Below are 21,483 nucleotides of genomic sequence, written 5' to 3' on the forward strand. Positions count from 1 at the left end.
GCACAACAGCAGTTGTGTACAGCTCTCTATTGCCTTGCTGAAAGGTGTGGCGTATTACTATTTTTGGGGGTGAAAATCGGGCAGCTGGCATAGAACTGTACGAGTGAAGCTCTGGACGCTGCCGTAACGGTTTGGAAACGGTCTTTTTTTTTTCCAGCAGAGAAGGTGCAAACTCTGCTGCAGGACTGAAGGAAGAAAGAGGGTAAGGGAAACCCCAACAAGAGAGCATCTTCCCGGAGACGATGGGGCCAGGCTGTGCTGTGGTCATTTGATGTTAACGTCTGTTGTTGGCATTGTCGTGGCCTGGCCGACTTCTTTTAGAAAAAGAAAGCAACCCACCCGTACTGAACAGAACTTTATTGGAGCTGGAACTAAGTGAAGTTTTAGCGGTTTCTGTCTTGTGGCTGATTGACTGAAGCTCTGCACTGCGCTGGGGTGTTTCAGAGGAGCTTTCTCGTATGTATTTCATCTGGTGTCTAGCGACACACAAGCCTTGTATTTTCTCTCTTCTAGCTGGCTGCCTTTTTCTCATAGGACTTGTAGGATCTCAGTTACTTCTGAGATGAGCTGCCAGATTTGCGTCTGCTGGGCTGATTTCAGCTGAAGGCAGCGCGGTGTACTGCATCCGCTCCATCCCCTAGGAAATACAGATGAGTCCAGGTTCTTCAGCCTCGCTGCATTGGAGGCTTTTTTATTTTTTTCCCCCAACAGTTGAGGTAGGTGATGGAGCACATCACCTGTCCCAGATCCCATAGATCTCTCAGATCTTGAAGAGCATCTACAAATCTTCCTTCCCTCCGTGTCTAGCTTGCAAACCTTCAGAAAGGACTCTTAATGTTCTTTCTCCCCTCCTCTCAACAAGTGATGCCATTCTCAGCACCACCTCCTGCGAGTCACAAGCTTCCGAGTCCTTTCTTCCACTTGCTGTGCAACAGAGTTGTGTGTCTCTGTTCCTGATGCTTTAAGCCAAAGTTCAGTTGCAGTCCTGTGTGAAGAAAGCATTCCAATTTGAGTGCGGTTTAAGATTCTCAGCGGGGCCCTCATAGGCAAAGAGGCGATAATTTCTTTACAGTTGGCCCTCGTGTTCGGCTTCTCAGGAGCTGGATTTGGAGCAAGACAGCGGCTGTCTGCAACTTGGGTCTTTCTAAGCAGCTCTCATGCAGTGCGGAATTGTCTTCCTTTCTGATCGCGGTATGTGGGTCAGTATGACGAGCCTGAACACTTCCCTTCTTGTCTCTGCTGCTGCTGAAAAGTCTGAAGAGGCTGAGTTGCCCATCACAGTTGACATTCTTGTGGTGAGAGCTGTGAAATCTCTCACCCTTTCGTCGTGTCTGTCAAGTCACAGGATAACCGTTTGCCACTGTTTGGGCGCGTTGCCTCGGTCACCTGCTACAGCCTGATGTCACAGGCACGATTGTGATGAGGTTCTAGAAATCCCAGGCACGGGGAAGGAGCGTGTCAGAGCAAGTGTGAAGCCAGGGAGGACAGTTTGTCACCCTCAGTTCTTCCAAAAGCTTAACACTTGGCTGCGATATGGGAGTCGGAGCAGTTCCTAACTCGTCAAATCGCGTTCAAGAAAAGGGGATTTCAGGGAGCTTAAAAAATTCCGAGGGGAAGCGCAAAGTCTCCGAGGTGGACAAAAAATGGATGGGCTTTTCCTCCAGTTTCGGGGAGCGGGAAGCGGAGGATGAATTTGAACAACCTACCATGTCCTTTGAGTCGTACCTCAGCTACGACCAGCCCCAGAAAAAGAAGAAGAAAGTGGTCAAAGCCTCTGGGTCAGCTGGGGAGAAAGACCAACGGCACAGCAACCAGAACGGCTCCAAGGCCAGTACCAACAGCTCAAGCTCCAGTCGCAAAAGTCCAAGCCACAAGCGCCCCAGTGAGAAAAAGGCAGAGAAGGAACTACCGGAGCCCCCTAAACCAAAGAGGGTAAGGTTTTGAAGATCTGCAGGTGAACAAAGAAGGTGGGATCAGCTGCTCTCAGTCCTCTGCCAGCTGGGGCTTCTTAGTTTTCCCCTTGGAGGTGCTGGGCTCTGTTCTGCATCGGGTTGTGCTTGCGGTGTCTCATTGGCATTGAGGTCTGTGACTCTGGGTTCCTGCTGGGAGACACCACGTGTTTCCTATGCCCTGTGCCGCAGGCATGGCTTTGTGCTGTTAGAGTGGAAGTCTGCTGGAAGAGGGGGTCAAGAGGCAGGGGAAAAAGGAAATGCAATAGGCAAAACCCCATTTCTTCAAAAAAATGTGGGTGCCGGGTTGTGTATATACCTAGGGACTCATGTGTAAAGCCTTGACTGCTCAATCTTTTTACCCAACTTTGCGACACTTTGCTCTTCACAAACTGGTGTTAGAAGCTCAGCAGCCTTTGAAAATCCTGCTTTGCCATTCATTCCACTAAGTGCCTTGTATCAAAGCTTTACGTTTCCCTCAGTTTGTGAGGCTCTCCTCTCCGCCACCACTGTGGAGTTTTTTGCAGGAGGAGGCCTTTAGCACTGAACCTCGGAGGCGAAAGATGTGGAGGGCTCTTACTGGAGGGTGCTGAGTGATTCAGATCCCAAATTTTGGCTCCTTTGTATTGACAGCCTAGACAGAGCCACAGGAACGTGGCACAAGTGCAGGCTCCCTCTGAGGCTGTTTCCTGGTGCAAGATGATCAGCACTGAATGTCTTATTCAAAATGTCAAACAAAACGCAGTTCCGTGCTGTTTGTACGCTGGCACGGGGTAACGTTCTCCTGTATTCTCAGCTTACTTGCCTGGACATCCTCTCCTTCCAGGTACTTTTGGATGTGGTACCAACGTTACCAGACATCCCACTGCCGCCGATCCAAGCCAACTACCTCCCTCTTCCTTCGATCGAGTCCAGTACGTGCTCCCAGAGGAAAAGGAAAGGTACGTTGGGCAGGAAAATAGGTCTGAAAAGGGCTCCAGCCACCGTTTGTGCGAGGGAGTGGCTGCTGCCTGGGTTGAAGTCCTTCTCTTGGGCTCTGCTGTCTTGCCTCTGATGCCCAGAGCCCCGCTTTTCAGAAAGAGGTGGCTTCTTTCCCACGCGCTCCAGCAGAAATGAGGAAGAGCCTTTGCTGACTTTTCCTGAGGCTTGGGCTTTGGACTTGCCCTTCCTGAACTAGGTTGCAGGTCTCTCGGGGAAGACTTGGACCTTTAGGTTGCCCCTGGGTGACTCTGATTTGTGTCTGCTGTGCCATTCATCAGGGTGGGCTCTTCTTTTCCCTGTTCCCTTCTCACTCCGTGTCTTTCCCTTTACAGCACTGTCCTCGCCACTTGAAGAGAGCGAAGGAGGTTTTACAGGCCGCCGCTTGAATTCAAAGATGCAAGTCTATTCAGGCTCCAAAACTGCCTACCTCCCAAAGATGATGTCTCTCTATGAGCAATGTATCAGAGTCCTCAGAAACAACATTGACTGTAAGTCCCTTTCCTCATCTGTCTCAAAGTCACTTTGCCACGCAGATAACCCTGAAATCTTGGTAACTTCTTTGTATATATCCCAGCAGCATCTGGCGTGGAGCGTGTGAACAGCTGCCCCTTGCCACAAGGCAAGCTAACTAAGACGGGGCAGATCTCGCTGAAAGCTCGGGTGCTGCAGGAATCGGCACCCAGCACGCTTTCAGGGAGGGCTAAAGCACTGGAAATAGTGGTTAACAGAGCCTTGCGCAGGCACTTTGTAACTTGGAGGCGCTGGTGCCTGATGACCCACTAGAGCTATTGCACCTACGGCTCCTTTCTCCTTCCCCTCGTGCTGTGTAGTGGCGTGCAGCACTGCAGTTTCTTCCACTGCGTTTCAGGGTATCAAGCCCTGGCCTTGGCAAGGAAGGAGCAGGATAAATACTCTGTGCATCTTGCTTCTCTCTAGCGATATATGAAGTGGGTGGTGTCCCTTTCTCAGTGCTGGAGCCAGTGTTGGAGAGATGCACCCCAGAGCAGCTGTATCGCATTGAGGAACGAAATCCTGTGAGTTCCTGGGCCTGGGGAAGGGATGGCGACATGCGGGAGTGGCGTTCTGTCCTCACTTGCAATAGCAGAATAGTAAAGAACAACGCTCTTCACAACGAGAGGTGGCTTTGGCTAGTCCTGAGTCCCTGGATTTGCCACCTGCCCGTCTCTGGCTGCAAGCTGGCCCCTGAGCTGTCTTGTCCTCTGTGGTATTCCAGTGACACCGGCGCTAGCTGGTGCTGAGGGAGAGGGGAGAGAAGGTGTCAGGAGGGATCCCAGCTTACATGTGGGTTTGCCTCAGGTCCTCATTGAGGATACAGATCAACTGTGGCACAATCACTGCCTCCGAGACTTCAAGAACGAGAAGCCGGAAGCGTTTGAGTCCTGGCGGGAGATGTACCTTCGCCTTCACAACGCACGAGAGCAGCGGCTGCTCACGTTGGTACACAACATCAGCTCAGCTCAGGCCAACAAACCCAAAGGTAAAGGGGGGCTGAATGATCAGAGACGGGTCTGGGAGTGCTGCCTAGGGGATGTCTTTGTGGGGGGAAGGTCTTTCGGAGTGGCTGCTTTAAACCTAGTCCAGTTTATTTGCTGCTTAGCTCTCTGTTCTTTATGTGGTGGCCTTTGCTTAATGGCCCAGCAGGCTCTCGATTCCACCCATAGCCTTGCTGATGCAGACTAGACAGAGCAAGATTTTACAGCAAGAACGTGTCGGGCTGCAGAGGCACCTCCTGTTCTAGAGTGGCTTCTCCATGCTGGGGTTGAAGAAAACCCGGGTGCGGGGAAGCATTCCTGCTCTTTTGGTGAACGTAATGAGAACTCCTGCCCTGACGAGTCTGATTCCTCACAGCCCATGTTGTGACTGCAAGAGGTTCAGACCTTCGGGAGGAGGCTGTCGCCAGAGCTTTGGAATGGACGGACTGGGGGGATTTGGTTGGAGCTTGCTGTACTCAGACAAGCCCTGAGGAGCCTCCTTTAGAGTAAGCTGGATCTAAGCACTGTTTCCCTCTGGCCTCCCACAGGTCGAGTGGCTCAAATGGCGTTTGTGGACGGTGCCCCAAAGCCCCCTCGGGACGTACAAAGGAGACAAGAGAAGTTTGGGACTGGAGGACCTCTTCTGCCAGAGAAGACCAAGTGAGTGTTTCTCAGTAGCGCTTGCTGTTCAGGGCCTCTTTTCCCGTGGGCTCCTGCCAGCTTCGCCCTGAAGCTCCGCGTCCTGGCAGGAAAAGATTCTGTGTGTGCGGGAGGTCCTTTGGCAGTGAAACTTGGGACTGTAATAGCCTCTTTCTCGCTGGGAAGTGTGGAGATCCGGGTCGCTGCTGGTTCCATGTGGTGTCAGCCATGCTGCTGTTAACAAAGGTGGCTTGTGCCTGACAAATTGCATCAAAGCACAGTGACTCCTTTCCTGAAATGTCTCTCCCGCCCCTGTTTCAGAATAAAACCAGTCCTGTACCCGGCTAGCAAAAGCCACACTCGTGTGAGTGAGGAGCAGTCCTATGACGGGCCCAGCACCAGCAGTGCCCATTCTGTCCCGTCTTCTGCTAGCACCTTCTCCTCCTACAACCCCAGGAAACCACCAGTGAAGAGTAAGTACAAAGCGCAGAAGATCCGTGTGGTCTCCCAGAGCTCCTCCTTTACGAACGCTCTCTGCTCTACCAGTCTCTGACTGCTGCTTTAATGTGTGGGATTTCTTTGTTTGATTTGGGTTTTTTCTCTTTCTGTGTTGCAGAAGCTGCGCCCTTGATGGCAAAGACTATCAAAGCTTTCAAAAACAGGTTCTCTCGGAGATAAGTTTGCTGTGCAGACCTGGGACTTTCCCTCTGGTGGGGGAATGGCACTGAAGGGGGAGAAGGGACCCAAACAGCCCTTTGCTTTGGACTCTTTGGAGGCTGCAGCTGCCGGGAGAAGCTTCGATCTGCACAAGACGACAGCACAATCTTTCGTCTTTTCTTCTGGTCCCTTCTTCAGTGTCAAGCCCCCGCTCTTTTCCCCCTGCCCTTAACATCCTCTTTCTGGCTCTGTCATCCGTCACAAGAAGGGTGGACAGAATCTCCCGACGTGACAAAATGTGAAGTCTTGGCACCTGCTGCAAGTGGAAGATCCAGAGACTATTTCCTGTGGAACCTCTTAATAAATTATTAAATGGTTTTAATTAATATCTTGCCCCTCTATCCCGCTGGTGTTATTCATGTGGCTCCCTGGAGTCTCCTCCCTCCCAATCCAGCACACGGGCCAGCCTCGCTGTGACTGGAGCTGCCAGGAATCCCTCCATCTGCGTGGACGCTGGCTGTCACGGGAGTCCTTCCTTGTGCTCTCGTACCTGCTGGCCCAAAGTCCCACCTGGACTCTCTGGGACAGGTAGAACTGGTGTGGTGTTGCATTCCTTCTCATCCCCTCCCCGCCGCCTTTTTCCCTGGGACACTCTACGATCTCAGGAATTCCAGGTAGGCCTTAGCCTCTGCACAATGAATTGGGCAGTTAAGCATCCCTGGATCGCAGTAGGAACTCTTGCATGGCTAAATTGGGGAGCAGCACTGACTGTACCAAGCACTCCTGTTACCCCACTCAAGGTGGGTCATGAGAGCAGGAATTATAATCAGTCACCCCTGACAGCTGTGGAACATCCCTTTCCTGGACCATTGCCTGAATGGAACAGTACCTCTGTTGCTGGAATTCTAGAACTTTACAGTAACTTGCTGGTACCTAAAGCCAATCATCTTACGAACCTATAAACAGCGGTCCCAAGTGAGACCCTTTGAGCCCTCCTGGACCGCAGCGGGCTGCGATCAGCATCTCCTTCTGAGTGGGACACCTCTCAGAGTTTCACGAACTCTCCAGTTTGTGAAATCCGGCGGACCGCTGCCAAAAGCTGGTGACGGGACCTGGGCTGAAACCTTCTCCTCCTCAAGGCTCAACCCTCACCCCTTGAAAATGCTGAGACATTTGAAGTGAAAATTGCACGGAACTCGAGGGGAATTTTTAACAGGTATACCTTTATTTATCTATCTATCTTTGTGTGTGTGTGTGAATCAATCTGAGGACTAATAGCAAGTATAATCCTATCATTCCAAATCTGTAATCAAGCCACTGCTGTAATTTTAGTAAATTCTATCAGCTCACTTTGTAAATGTTAAACTAATCCATGATTAAGCGTTGCTGAGATTTTATGATTTACCTTAAACTGTGAAAGAAACTTAGATAATGGCTAAATACATATAATCCTTTAGATATACACCTTTGCCCAAGTCTGAGACTAGGATTAGAACCAGCTGCACTTAAACTCCTGTCTGAGAAGCTTAGAAAGCAAGGGGGTCCATTCTGAACCTCGTGACTCAACAGGAGGGTCCTCTTTACCCTTTTCTCTCTCTGGTCTCTCTGTATAAATCATTCTGATTCGATCCTAATTCAATTTTCCTTTGTATGTTTTAGTAAGTAATAGAGTGGACCTTACCATCGAATTCTGTTAAGTCGCATTTTTATAAACTTCTATTAAAATCACTTTTGTCAATATCCTTGACAGTGATTCTTTCGGAGGCCTAAACCACTCGTTCGCGACAAGTGGCACTGAAGGGGGAGAAGGGACCCAAATAGCCCTTTGCTTTGGACTCTTTGGAGGCTGCAGCTGCCGGGAGAAGCTTCGATCTGCACAAGACGACAGCACAGTCTTTCGTCTTTTCTTCTGGTCCCTTCTTCAGTGTCAAGCCCCCGCTCTTTTCCCCCTGCCCTTAACATCCTCTTTCTGGCTCTGTCATCCGTCACAAGAAGGGTGGACAGAATCTCCCGACACGACAAAATGTGAAGTCTTGGCACCTGCTGCGAGTGGAAGATCCAGAGACTATTTCCTATTTAACCTCTTAATAAATTATTAAATGGTTTTAATTAATATCTTGCCCCTCTATCCTGCTGGTGTTATTCATGTGGCTCCCCAGAGTCTCCTCCCTCCCAATCCAGCACACGGGCCAGCCTCGCTGTGACTGGAGCTGCCAGGAATCCCTCCGTCTGCGTGGACGCTGGCTGTCACGGGAGTCCTTCCTTGTGCTCTCGTACCTGCTGGGCCCAAAGTCCCACCTGGACTCTCTGGGACAGGTAGGACCCGTGGCCCACCTGCTCGTTGATCCTTTGGCAAGCGCATCAAGGCCTGAGGCTTTGCTCTCTCCTCGTGAATGTGAATAAAATCTTCGCTCTCGACCTTCTCTCTGCTCTTCCTGTACATCTCGTACAGATGCTGGCGTTGGTGCGCAGGGATGCCAGGAGCCCTTGGGGACTTTTTCTCTGCTGCTGTTGTCTTCTGCTGGCTACTGGGAATAAAACCATGAGGGGTTTGGGGAGAAATTTTACTGGGCACCAAGTCACATTTTAACTTCTCTTTTTTTTTTTTTTTTGTTGAGAGAGAGAGAGGGGACTTTGTCTGCCTCTGAAATTCAAACCAGTTTTTAAATCTCAGTGAAGGCGTCGGTTTGCCTCTTTTAGTGGAAAGAAGGAATGTTTTCCTCTTGTTTTCTGTGTGGAATTGGGAAGGATTTCTTTCCAGTTTGGAAGCTGGTGCTTAAATCCTGTCTCTTCCCTGTATGTTCTCCTCTGCCCCCTCTTTGGGAAAAGCCAGGATTTTAGTCTTGGAACTGGAAAGCCCTTGACTGGGCTTGCAGGGAAGTGAATAACGGAGTGTGGTTTGTTAGTAATGTGTGCATACTCCTTGGCAGGTAGAGAGCGATGAGGTCTCCCCTCAGCCTCCTCTTCTCCAGACTGAACAACCCCAGCTCCCTCAGCCGCTCCTCATCAGACTTGTGTTCCAGACCCCTCACCAGCTCCGTCGCCCTTCTCTGGACACGCTCCAGCACCTCAATGTCCTTCTTGTAGTGAGGGGCCCAAAACTGAACACAGTATTCGAGGTGCGGCCTCACCAGTGCCGAGTCCAGGGGCACAATCACTGCCCTACTCCTGCTGGCCCCCCTGTTTCTGATACAGGCCAGGATGCTGTTGGCCTTCTTGGCCACCTGGGCACACTGCTGGCTCATCTTCAGCCGGCTGTTGATCAACACCCCCAGGTCCTTTTCCGCCGGGCAGCTTTCCAGCCACTCGTCCCCACGCCTGCAGCGTTGCCTGGGGTTGCTGTGACCCAAGTGCAGGACCTCCGCCCGAGGCCGGGGGGCCCGAGCCCCCTCCCCGCCGCAGGCCGCTCGCCGGTGCTCGGTGCGCAGGTGGCCGCGCCGGGCAGAGCACGTGCGGGGCCGAGCACGTGCAGCGCCGAGCACGCCCCCTGGCGCGCGGGCGGTGGGTGGAGGGAGAGGGCGCGGTGGGCGGGGCGGCGGCAGTGCGCAGGCGCGGTGGGCGGGGCGCGGCGCAGTCATGGCGCACGGTGGCGGCCGCTGCAGCTGTTGCTGCGGGGAGGCGGCGGCGGTGGTCGACGGGGCCCGGGGCGCGGCCTGGGGGCTCTATCTGCGCATCGACCGGCAGCGGCTGCAGTGCCTCAACGAGCGCCGCGAGGGCAGCGGCGCGCTCGTCTTCCGCGCCTGGGAGGAGCGCGGCGACCGCGCCCAGGTGGGGCCGGGCCGGGCCGGGGTCTGCAGCGGCGCCGCCGCCTGAGGAGAGCCGGGCGGCGGGAGGGGGTGCGGGAGCGAGCGGGGCGTTGTGGGTGTCCGCCTCGGCCCTGAGCCCCTCCGAGGTTGCCCGCAGCACCGGTGCCAGTGTTCTCCCAGCCGCCGGCGCGACAGCCGCGTCCCTGCGCAGCCGGGGCCGGCCCTCACCCGCTCCTCTCTCTCCCCAGTTCGTCGAAAGCGACGCTGATGAGGAGCTTCTCTTTAACATCCCGTAAGTTCTTTCCCCGAGCTCCTTTGGGATGGTTTTGGCTGCTGGCAGGGCTTGTTCCTTGCCTTTGTGTTGCCGGGAAAGGGGCATGTCTCCATGCTGCTGTAACCAGCGCTGATTTGGGGCGAACGGAGATGAAAACGCCACTTCTGTGTCTCTCGGCAGGTTTACGGGTAACGTGAAGTTAAAAGGAGTAATTGTGATGGGAGAAGACGACAGTACGCATCCAGCAGAGATGAGGCTGTAAGTAAAATGAGCGTTGACTTTGCTGGAGCCTAAATGGAACTGACTCGTAGCTAACGAGCGCAGCGATTCTCACGCTGTTGGGTGCCCAAGCGTGCGGCGAGGGTGCGCAGTGTGGGAGGCAGCTGTGTTACTCAGCAGCACCTCAGTCATTCCAGGGCCCCAGGAGGAAAAAGAAGGTGTGACTTGTATGGAGCTGAGCATGGCTACTTGCTGCCTTTTGGCTAGAGAAACGGGGTGGTGGTTTTAATGAGAAGACACTGTTTGGTTGAGACGCTGGCTGTGCTGTGAAGAAACCAAGCTGCTCCTGGCTCAGCATGCTGCAGAAGGATCAGTGGGCCAAGAGGGGTTACGCTTTGGTGGGGAACTATGAGGCCTGGGAGGGAGGGACACGAGTGATGGAGTGTCCTGCAGCCAGGTGAGGTTTGTAAGGCTCTTGGCAGTGGTGCGGCTGTGCTGAGCCACATGGCCTGCTTTAGCTCCTGAAGGGAGGGAGATCCTTCTTAATACTACCTTTTTATTTAAAACAAAAAGGGAGAGTATTGAGTACTCTGTGGTTCTTGCTTGTGGGGAAAAAAATACACCTTTATTGAGCCCCTATTTTCCTTGGTCGCCAGTGTTCTAGGGTCTGGGATTCTTCGTGTCCCCAAGTGTGCTGAGATCTTTATCTCCCCAGCTTTGTTCCTCATTCTTCCTTGTTATTTCTTCAGGGTGTTGGGTATTCTGGAACACGACCATGCTTTGTGATGGCAGTGGTATTTTCTCCCTTAGAAGACAAAGCAAATCCAGTTTCTTATTGTTGAGAAGAATCCGGGTAGTGCTAATGGATGGGGAGGAAACCAGTTAGCCGACTTGTGTGTTAATAACTTCCCGTGTTTCCTCCCTCTCTTCCCAGGTTCAAGAACATTCCTCACATGTCCTTTGATGATGCAGCCAGGGAACCAGACCAGACATTCAGCCTAAACCGGGATCCGACGGGCGAGCTGGAATACCCCACTAAGTACGATGTGGACCCACGTGCTTGGGGGGTTTGGGGGGCTGCTCCTCCAGAGCACAGGCGCTGCACTCTGTCCAGCCTGCTGGTGTGCTGCTGAATTTTAGGAAAAATCTTAGCAGAGGGCAGTTCCCTTCCCTTACATCTCAAAGCTGCCTAGAGTACAATTTGCCTCCCCAGCTCTGTCCTGCCCTTGTCAGGTGAGAGCTCTGGTCTGAAAACCTCCTCCCCGGAGCCAGGGGGATTCCTGTGCCTGTGACCCAGGACTTTCTGGGGTGCAGAATCATCCTGGTGGTGTGTCCCCTGCTCCTGGCCCCAGAGACAACTTGTTGATGGCCCACTCGCTGCAAGTATGAGGGAGGCTGCTCCTCCTGCACCCGCAAGTCATTTGCTCCCAAATCTGACTCGGATTAGGGTAGGAGCTACACATGGTGTGGGGCTGCGGTGCCGTGCTGAGAGGAGGTGGCAGGGCAGCAGAGTGGCAGCCTGTATGCACAGCTCCGGTTTCAGAGTGTGTTTTCTTGCAGGATTGCCCGTTTCTCCAATGTTTACCACCTCTCCATCCACTTTCCGAAGAACTTTGGAGCGGAGACAACAAAGGTTTTTTACATAGGCCTGAAAGGAGAGTGGACAGAGGTAGGTGAGAACAGATAGGAGCAAGACTGTGCTAATAGTGTAAAAAGGGCTTTAAATCATAGCTTAAGTTGAGCTCTAGTGGTAAGGAAGAAGTGGTAGTAGTGTGTGGAGGTCTGCAGTGAAGAGTCTGTAAGATGGGAACCTGCTCAGCTCTTGCCAGTTGGGTGTTTTAGGAGGGATCTGAATTCTGCTCTCCTCTGGACTAACACGTTTAATCTTTATTCAGGCTCATCGCCACGAAGTCACCATCTGCAATTACGAAGCATCAGCAAACCCAGCTGATCACAAGTTGGAACAAATCACCCCACAGACTCACTTCATCTCCTAACAGTGCTGTCGGGACTCTCCCGAAGGCTCTGGTACAAGTGTACAGACGTGATGGGCTGACTCAGACAGAAATGGCTTCCTGGAGCACTAGAGTGTTGCATCAGCTTTACGTTTTGGTCTTTGCCCTGGAAAGCAGGGCGCCCAGCGTGTGCAATGCCTGCATGAGGGTGGCTGCTGAGGCCAGGGGCGCGCTGGGTCGTGCAGGAGGCAGATGATCTGCTCTCGTAACCGGGGAGTCGGTCTTTAGGCAGTGGCAAGCTCGCGGCGGGGACTGTTTACTTCTCTGACTGCCAATAAAACACGCGCTGAGGTGCAGAGCCGTGGCCTGGTCACCCAGATCCCTCTCCCTGAATGTGGGTCACAGCCCGTCTGTGGAGCGGCCCTCCTGTTCCCGCAGGAGCCGGCGGGTGCGGGGGGGAGCGAGCAGAGACAGCGGGGACGGCCCCGGGCCGCGGCAGTCGTGTGGCGGGGAGGGGGCGGCGCTCGGTGCCTCGCCGGCAGCAGAGACGGGAAGAGGGGGCGGGGGCCGGGGCCTCCCGCGGCCGCAGCCTCTCCCCGTCCGCCCGGGGCCGGGACCGCCGCGGCCGCCTCCGCCCCGAGGCCGGAGCGGGGCCCGCTGCGAAGATGGCCGCCCCCCGAGGGACGGGCGGCGCGTCACTTCCGCCGCGCTGACCCGGCCGCGACCCGGCGGGCGGAAGTTCCGGTGGGAGCGCGTCGGGGGAGCCGGGAGGAGAGCGCGCGCCGGGCCCGCGGGAGAGGTGAGGTGCGGGGGGGGGGGGTGGGACGTACCACCGGGACGCGGCGGGGGGGGGACACGACGGGGACGGGACCGGGGCGGGGGGCTCCGTGAGGGCAGGGCCGGCGCCGCGGGGATGGGGGGGCGGCGGGAGGTTGGGGCGGGCTGAGGGGCCCCTTCCCCGCGGCGCTGCCGGGGTGTTTAACGGGGGGAGCGGGCCGGTAGGTACACCGGCTGGTGCAGCTGCGGACCGGGCGCGGGGGGCTCCGTCAGAGAGCCGGGACTCCGCGGTTCTGGCTGCGGCCGAGGGCGGTTCCCGGCTGGGCCCCGGGGTCCTGCGGCCTCGTGCTCGGGGCGGCGGGGGAGCGCGCTGCCGGTAACGGGGCCGCTCCGCGCAGCGTGGAGCCGCCATCCCGCCGCAAACCCACCTCCTCCCGCGGGTCGGTGGGAGCCCGCCAGGCTCCCAGCCTTTAGGAAGACCCCCCCAAAAGCCCCATTTCCACGGAAAACGAGTTCCCGTTCCAGGCGCGGCAGGCGGGAAGCTCGCGGGGCCGCCGAGGCGGGGCGAGGAGCTCAGGCTGGCTCCCGGCCCGCCTCGGGCCTCCGCACCCTCCGGCCCGCTTCCAGGCGGGATTTCTCCAGCCTCCTGTTGCGTCTCCCGCTCTGCCCCGGTTCCCCCCGGGCCGGTTCGGGCCTGCGGGAGCGGGGGAGGCCGGGGCACGGTAATAAACGGCGGTGAGCGCCTTGCTCCCCTCCTGAGGACGTTAACCCCGGAGCCGGGCCGTGCCTTTCCCACCGGCATCGCTCTCGTGGGCGAGGGGCAGGTGTGGGGTGCGATAGCTCTGGGGCTGCCACTGAAACAGCCCAAATTGGTCACAGGTCTCTAAAAAGGTAATTTTTTTTTGGGGGGGGGGGTGTTTTTATGGAGGCACAGACCCGTTTTGGGGGCTTTAACCTTCCTGTGTTATGTTTTGGCCTCAGGGCTGCCTCTGCTTGAGCTGTTCTTGTGGTGGCAGCCATTGACCCTCCTGTAGGTACCCCATGAGTGGGGCAGAAACACCCCAGAGAAATCTTGGGTGTCTGTGGGGTGCTTCAGGCAGCCTTGACCCTCGAAACCCCCCCTTTCCCTGAAGCCTCTGTGAATAAGGCAAAGGCGTGAGTCTGTGCCTGCTCAGGGAGCACGTTCCAGCTCTCCATCTGTCATGAAAGATGCTTTTATTTATGGCTCTTCTTGCCAGGATTTTTGGCAGGTGCTGTTTTTCCTCGCTGGTTGTTTTGACCCTGGAGTACACACAAGCACATGGGCTGTGCGTCTGCGAGGTTCGCCAGACCCGAGGAGCTTGTTGTTCCCGGTGTTTTTATTTGAGTCGGGGAAACAGCTGACAAACAGTTGGTGAAACGAGTTGGGCAGGTCTTGGCCCAGGCTGGTAGAGGAGGCGGCTGTTTCTGTTGGGTAAGGCTGTCTGCCAGGGTACCGGGGGTTTTGGGGGGTTTCGGTGGTCTCGTGCCGCCTGAAACCCACTGGGGAGGGTGCTTGCTGTGAGATGTGAAGACTTGAGCAGACCGCGGGGTCTGGTCTTGCTCCTGGCAGTAGCCATGAGGCTGATCTTGCTCCTGGGAGATGATGGCAGCGCTGTAAACGTGCTCTGATCTAATGAGCCCTGGGCGTCAAGCGGGGGTTAAGGCCTGTCACGTGAGGTGCGGTAGTTTTAGTGATTTGTGCCGGACTGGGAAGAAAGACCATCGACTGTCGCGTCTGAAGGCAGTGTCGTGGGGGCTGTTAGCTCTGCCGAGCCACCCACCCCACAGGTGACCAGGATCTGGGAGGTGACAATCAGCCCTTAGTGCTGGCAGGAGGCTATTGAGGTGGGGACAGTGGCGGTGGCCCTGGCTGGCTGCCCGGCGGGGAGGGACAGGGATGACCTCGCTGGGGGGGCGCAGGCTCTGGGAGGCAGCGCAGGGCTGGGTTTATCCCTAAACAGCTCCATAAAAGAGGGCTGGATCTTTTATTAGTGCTGTAAAGCCTGTGTTGCTGCCTGCTGCGTGCCGAGAGCCAGCGTTTCCTGCTTCCCCGTTGGAGCAGATGTGGGTCAGGCTCCTCCTCGGCTCCACTGGCAGCCGGGAAGGGATGCTGAGGCTGCGCACCGCCCGGCCGCCCTCTGCCCACATCGTTACAGTCACAGAAATAACTTTGGCTTTGAGGTGTAACAGAAAGAGCTAATTTTAACACTTCCAACACCCCACACGCGCATCCCCGCTCGCACGCATCTGGTGCTGCGATGTGGGAAGCGTTTGCTGCTTCCTGGCTCTCCAGTGTTGCCAGGCTGGGGACGGAGCAGGGCTTAAACATCAAAGCCTTCATGTACTCTTTAATTTTCCCCCAAATACCTGGTCCCTCTGGAGCAAATTGTTGCCGGGGGGTGAGAAGGGAGTATTTTCCTGCCTTACTTTTGTCCCTCTGTCCCACAGGTGCCAGTGTCTGAGTCCCTCTCAGTGTATGTGTGGTAACAACATGTCTGTCCCCCTCCTCGCTGATGCAGTGACTGTCTCAGGGGCAGAGCGGGAGACTGCTGCGGTAAGGGCCGGACTCCTCCTGCCTCACCTGCTTCTTCCCTTTTAGCAGTCTTGAAGATAAGGAGCTGCTTCCGTGGGGTCCAGAGGGGCCGTGAGCTGAGCCTGTAATCCCTCAGCTCTTCAAATGTGCATCTTGGTGCATCAAAGGGGACGCAGGACCAGCGAGTTCTTGTCTTGCTGGGGGAAAGTAACTGTCCTTTTGGCTGGGCTGTTGGTTACTGGTGCTTGCCCCAGTGCGGAAGTACGGGCACAGCCTCCCAGCTAGGCTTGACCCACCGGGAAGTCAGTGGGAGTGGGACCTGATTTGGCTATTTAAGCTTTTAAAAGCAAATCCCCCCAAGAAAATCCTCTCTCCTTCCCTGGGGCCCCACAGGCTGCCCTCCCTCTGCTCCCTGTTGCTTAGGGGCTGCTCAAGCCTTAGATGAAAAGCCTGTAGAGATGGGTTTTGTGAGTCCTTGGCAAGCTCGGCCTCCGCTCAGCATGGTGCCCTGGAGCCTGGCAGGACGATCCGTCGCTCCCTGGCCCTCTGCTACGTTGGGCAGCCAAGGGACCGACGATGCCCACGAACCTGGCCGTGACAGCAGGCTCTGTGGCATGATGATGATGATGTGCCTGTTCCACCCATCCGTCATGCTCAAAGCTGCAGAGACGTGTCATTAGCATCAGCTAATTTCTGCCTGTTTGAGTCTCTTCTAGTTAGTAACTTAAGTGGCCTTTTGCCACTTCCCTGCGAGCCCAGCCCTGCCTCTCTCCCGGGGCACCGGCTGTTGCACCAGCTAATTCTTTTGTTTTTCTGCTTAATTTAACAGGTCATTTTTTTACATGGCCTTGGAGACACAGGGTGAGTATTCCTGGAGCTGGCTCTGGCTGTGACGCATGGTTTGCTGAATGCGGGCCCAGGCCTGGCCGTTTGCTGCGAGCGCCAGTGCTGCTCTCCCCAGGGGCAGCTCCAAGATTTGTCTGGGGCTTTGAGCGCGGTCCGATAGCCGAGCCTGCACCACCCTCGCAGGGAATCGCCGGCCAGCAGCTGTCTGCACTTGAATATTTATGATCCTGGCAGCCTCCCGCCTCCTGCGGGTTTGATTTTCTGCTTTCTTTAAGGCAAGCAGATAAGCACTGCGGTTTTTCCAGTCCTTGGGTGTTGGGTTTTGTCTACACGAGTGCACCTCTCTAATGCGCAAGGCCACCTGAGAGGACAGCGTGAGATAGAGCAGTAACAAAAGGCTTCTCCCTGCACAGGCGATTCTCCCTCCTCCCTTGCCGGTAGCAGCTCCCCTGGCTCCAGCTGTGGGGCTTTGTGTGCTGCCTTTGCCCTGCCGCAGAGGAGATCTGCGCTGAGGATTTGTGTTGGGATTCCGGCTGCTGGGGTGGGCAGGACCTGGTAAAATAACGTTGGAGCAGGGGCAGGGGCCCAGCAGCCTTGGAGCAAACCTGTCCTTGGGGGAAATCCCTCACCTTCACCAGCACCTTCCAAAATGCTAAGGCAAGCCTTGAACTCCCTCCTCTCCTCTCTTCCCAGGCACAGCTGGGCTGACGCTCTCTCCTCCATCCGCCTCCCCTACGTGAAATATATTTGCCCTCATGCGTAAGTGCCGTCCTTGCTTCGGGAAGGGCCTTGGGGGACCTGGGTGGGCTGTGACGCTGGTGCCCACTGCCCGTTTGGGGAGGCAGATGGTGGCTTGTGCCCTGACCTACCCACGGGGCTTTGCAGTGAGGCTTGCTCTCCTGCTGTGGCCGGTTCGTTCGGGGCCCCAGCCCTGACATTTTCTGCCTGCAGGCAGAGTGGTTCCCCACAGAGCTGTTCAGCACAGGAGCTGCTGCTCTGAGTTTGTTTTCTCCCCTGTCCTATCCTCTGCCTCTCCCCGACAGCTGCAGTGCAAGCCAAAAGCACTGGAGCTCCTTCCCTGTCCCCCTGGTCGGGCAGGAGGGGGCTCAGCAGAAAGGGAAGGAAACACTCCCCAATGTGTCCCCAGTGTCGATAGCAGCCCATGCAGGGGAGCACTCACCGGGGTGGGAGAGCTCCGCCGCAGCAGCGTGGCTGGCAGCAGGGCCTCGGCTTCCCAGCGTCCATCTCAGTAGCAGAGGCAGCCGCTCTGTCAGCATCTCCTGGCTCGGCAGCAGCAAACAGGAGAGGGACGCAGGTGCTCTCGTCCCAGGGCGGGCCACTTGGCAACGCCCTGGAGCTGCCAGCTCAGCTGGGATCTGCTCAGGGCTCACAGATGATCCCTGGGCTCACCTTCGCCCCCAGGCTGGGTCTGCTGTCCCTTGGGAGAGGTGTCCTGCAGCTGTGGGCAGGAGGGCCAGTCACCCCACTCCCCTTGGCTCGGATTTTCTTCTCTTGCATTTGAACTAAAACACCCAAACTGTTTCCTCCACAGGCCCCGAATCCCCGTGACCCTCAACATGAAGATGGTTATGCCCTCCTGGTCAGTGCTTTGGGTGGCAGGGGTGGGTGGGACCCTTTCGAGGGTGTATTTGGGGGAGAGGGGTGGGGGAGTGAAAAGCCAAAATCCACTGCCCTGTAGGAGTCGGGGAAGGGCAGAGCATACCCAGCTCCCACCTCCCCACACCCTGGGGGCTGCGAGAGGTTTGGGGCTGACCCTGCTGCTTCTCCCAGGTTTGATCTGATGGGTTTGACTCCGGATGCACCTGAGGATGAAGCTGGGATCAAGAAAGCCGCAGAAAACAGTAAGAAGCTTTGGGGAGGGGGAAGCGCTGAGCTCCTGGGTGCCTCTCCCTTGCTGGGACAGGAGCAGATGTCTTCCTTCCACCTCTCCTTCCTTTCTGCTCTCCTGTGATCCCAGTCCTCCTCCCTGGCTGAAGCCAAGTGCGTTCAGTCCCTGGAACCTCTGGCACCTGCCTCTCTCTGACGTGCTGAGTGTTCTGTGTGCACCCCCAGCGCTCGGGTGCTGTTCTTCAGCCCCCCAACCTTTCACTGACCCATTTCTCTGTCTTCTTCCAGTTAAAGCAATTATTGAGCATGAGATGAAGAACGGGATCCCACCCAACCGCATCATCCTGGGGGGCTTCTCACAGGTGAGCTGAGCTGCAGGGGGCTGAGGTCGAGCAGGCTGAGGGTTGGGTTCCCTCTTCCCCCTCCAAAGACACCCCTCAAAGAGAGCGTCCATGGCAGGGAGTCGGGTGGGTGCTGGGCGAGCCGGGGCTGGTGGGTGCTCCGGGACTGCGGATCCCTCCATCGCACTAACAGACCTTCCTCATCTGCTGCAGGGTGGTGCCCTGTCGCTATACACGGCTCTCACCTGCCAGCACCAGCTGGCCGGCATCGTGGCGCTCAGCTGCTGGCTCCCGCTGCACAAGGCCTTCCCACAGGTACCCTGTGCTGCTGCCGCCATGTGTGTCCGCAGGGAGGGTCGGGGGGGGCGGATTGTCCTGTCCAGAGTTTGCTGCAGTGTGAGCCTGGGACTGCTGGAGGCACAAGGTGCCTGTGGTGGGGGCTTAATCCCACTCCCCTGCTGCTGGGGCCTGGGGCAGGTGAGGACACAGGAGAAATCGGGGCTCTGCCTCTGATCTGCTGTGGGCATCTGCGAGCCGATCTGTTCCCCAAGCCTCCTCGTGCCCACTGGGCAGCAGCTCGGTCCTGGTGGCAGCATGGGAGGAGGCGTTTGGTGGCAGGGCAGCAGGGGCTGTGTGAGCAGCTCTCCCACATCTCTCCTGAGGGGAACTGCCAGGTGATGTGCATGGGGACGCAAATAAAGCACCTGCCCTGTTCCCCACTGGGGATCCCCTCTTCTGGGCACCCCTGAGCACTTCCTTCCTCGCTGCAGGCGGCGAATAACGGCGTGAACAAGGACATCGCCATCCTGCAGTGCCACGGGGAGATGGACCCCATGATCCCTGTCCGCTTTGGGGCTCTCACTGCTGAGAAGCTGAAATCTGTTGTCACCCCCACCAAGGTCCAGTTCAAAACCTACCCTGGCGTGATGCACAGTTCCTGTCCTCAGGTCAGTGCCTCGGGGCGGAGAGAGGGGACAGGGCCGTCAGGGGCTGGTCTCGCCTTTGGGACTGATCCCAGCATGGTGGGTCAGGCAGGGCAGGGAAATTGCTGAATCCAGAACACACAGGATGTGTTTATTCCCTGATTCGCTCCGGGGAGGCTGCATAGCCCTCGTGCCCCTGCGTTTGGGTCAAGGCACATCCCTTGAGGTGCCCTGGAGTGACAGGCTTTGTGCTTTCCACAGGAGATGATGGCGGTGAAGGAGTTCATCGAGAAGCTGCTGCCCCGGATCTAAGCGGAGCCAATCGAGACTGTCGCAGGGAAGGACGCCGAGGTTACAGCCACCGATCTTTCCCCCGTGACCTGTCTGCTCCAAACGGAAGCCATGGCACCCCACTGCACCTCCCACCGCACCCCGGGCCCCCACCTCTCCCCATCTCCTCGCACCGCGTCCTCTCCGGCTGGGGGTGCCCTGTCTCTCCCTGCTGCTCTCGGAGCTGAGATTGGAGCTCTCTAAGGCGAGTCTTTGAGTGGCCTTTTCTCTCCTCCTCTTGATCCGAGCAGATTCTGTGGGGGTCACCATCCCCTCAACTCCCTGTTCAGGCACTGCAGTGTGTGGGTCTGGCACGGTGTGGGCGAGGGTTTTTTGTTGGGTTTGGGTTTTTTTGTAACAGTATTAGGGGTGGGATATGCCCCCGTGCGGCGGGAGGAGCGGTGTGGGCACAGGGCAGGGCTGGGGCACCCTCTGGAGCCTGCGTGGCTTAGAGCAGTCCGTGCTCCTCCTCTGCCCTCAGCCCGTCCTCTCCGCGGCTGCTCTCGGCCTCCGCTCAGGCGACTCACGGGTTTTCAGTCAGAGCTCAGGAACCCGGGACTCTCCTGTGAACGCCTCAAGGCCCAGGGAGAGGCTCTGCTCTGGGCTGGTACCGGGCCAAAGGCTGCCCCGTCTCCCGGGGCCGGCAGAAGGCGGCCGCGCAGCGCCTGCACCTCCTCGCACAGGGCCCCAGCCCCTGCCCTGTCGCACACGCACACTCCCCAGTGGGCTCGCCCCGCGCTCCAGCAGCCTCAGCCCTTGGCTTGTGGCAGCTCTGCCCTCCTCAAGATAATCGCCTCCTTCCTCCTCCTCCTCTTGTTGCTTTTACAATCTCCTCCTCAGACTGGTGGGGGGTCCCAGAGGTGTCTCTCCTTCCCTCGGCCCAGCTCTGTGCCCGCAGAGCCCCAAAGCGCTGCCGTTTACAGCCAGCTTCCGAGCGGCTTTGCCACAGAGTCCGCCCGGCGCTGGCCCAGTCCTTAACGTCTCTCTTGCTGCTACTTCTCCTTCCCTTTGAACTTGGGCTGGCTCGGGGAGGGAGAGGAGAGGTGAGGAGAGGTCCCCCGGCCCCCAGGGATGGCTCCTGGCCCAGGCTGGCACAGCTGGAGGAAGCAGGTTTGCTCCCAGCCATCATCTCACCAGCATCTAACGCCTGGGTGCTGCTGTACCCTGTCCTGGGGGGCAGCGCGGGGGTCTCCGTGCTCCCCCGGGGCAAGGCCTATGGGCTCTGTCGGCCTTTCCGTGTACAATCGCAGGGTTCCCCGGGGTCCCTCACCCGTCTGGCTGGAGGCTGCAGCCAAGGCTTGTCCTCTCTCGAGCACTGGCCTGGCCCTGCCAGCGGCCGTGGCTGGCTGTAGCACGGGGCTGGGACTGTCCCCACCAGCAGACCAGCTCCCCGGGCCCCGAATGTCTCCTCCGTGGGTGGGCTCCTGGCCACCCCCTCCCCTCCCTTCCCACAGGGCCGAGGGCACTTGCTGTTGAGCAGCGCTGCCCTTCTCCTCGCCTCTCCTCCATGGGCTGAGCCCACAGCACTGTTGGGCCCTTCCGGGCTGGAGCTGTACATGTCTTTTAAAAAAAAAACAAAAACCACCACACAACCTGCCAAGCCTAAGGGCTGTTGCTCCCTCCCGTGTGCTCCAGCTCTGTGTGGATCGATGCCCTGTCCGGCCCCTCGCCCCGCAGAGCCTCGGCTCGGTGCCCCGTGACCAGCGGTGGGCTGGGGCCAGGATCGCGGTGCCAGGGCCGGCACCTCCCTGCGGGCAAGGGCTGCTCCGGGGGGCAGGCGGGGGGGCTCGGCCCCAGCACCTCTGCTCCAGCCATGCACTCCCCGCCTGGGATGCGTAAAGCAATAACCCACTCTCCGGAGAGTTGGATCTGTCAGACCTGTCCTTGGTTGGTTTCTTGGGTTGGTTGGGGTGTTTGGGTGTTTTTTGGGGTTGGTTCCCCCCTTTAGGAA

The 21,483-nt window shown here is 57.1% G+C and overlaps 3 protein-coding genes across 3 annotated transcripts; all 3 read left to right on the forward strand.

The window, feature by feature from the left end:
- The first annotated feature begins 1,533 nt into the window (after positions 1-1,533).
- Positions 1,534-5,740, forward strand: LOC132319607 (elongin-A-like). Its single transcript, XM_059830659.1, has 8 exons — positions 1,534-1,932; positions 2,776-2,890; positions 3,263-3,418; positions 3,867-3,964; positions 4,248-4,428; positions 4,972-5,083; positions 5,384-5,535; positions 5,679-5,740. The coding sequence occupies exons 1-8, from the start codon at positions 1,534-1,536 to the stop codon at positions 5,738-5,740; spliced, it is 1,275 nt and encodes a 424-aa protein (XP_059686642.1).
- Positions 5,741-9,295: 3,555 nt separating this feature from the next.
- On the forward strand, positions 9,296-12,269 carry PITHD1 (PITH domain containing 1). Its single transcript, XM_059830915.1, has 6 exons — positions 9,296-9,487; positions 9,714-9,757; positions 9,920-9,997; positions 10,893-10,997; positions 11,519-11,627; positions 11,854-12,269. The coding sequence occupies exons 1-6, from the start codon at positions 9,296-9,298 to the stop codon at positions 11,953-11,955; spliced, it is 630 nt and encodes a 209-aa protein (XP_059686898.1). The 3' UTR covers positions 11,956-12,269.
- Positions 12,270-12,700: 431 nt separating this feature from the next.
- LYPLA2 (lysophospholipase 2) lies at positions 12,701-20,181 on the forward strand. The gene is made up of 10 exons (XM_059830976.1): positions 12,701-12,712; positions 15,160-15,265; positions 16,074-16,105; positions 16,784-16,849; positions 17,643-17,690; positions 17,882-17,952; positions 18,227-18,300; positions 18,493-18,594; positions 19,050-19,226; positions 19,464-20,181. The coding sequence occupies exons 2-10, from the start codon at positions 15,188-15,190 to the stop codon at positions 19,512-19,514; spliced, it is 699 nt and encodes a 232-aa protein (XP_059686959.1). The 5' UTR covers positions 12,701-12,712; positions 15,160-15,187; the 3' UTR covers positions 19,515-20,181.
- The last annotated feature ends 1,302 nt before the right edge of the window (positions 20,182-21,483 follow it).

The sequence above is a fragment of the Gavia stellata genome, chromosome 29 (assembly GCF_030936135.1).
Source record: "Gavia stellata isolate bGavSte3 chromosome 29, bGavSte3.hap2, whole genome shotgun sequence".
Taxonomy (NCBI): domain Eukaryota; kingdom Metazoa; phylum Chordata; class Aves; order Gaviiformes; family Gaviidae; genus Gavia; species Gavia stellata.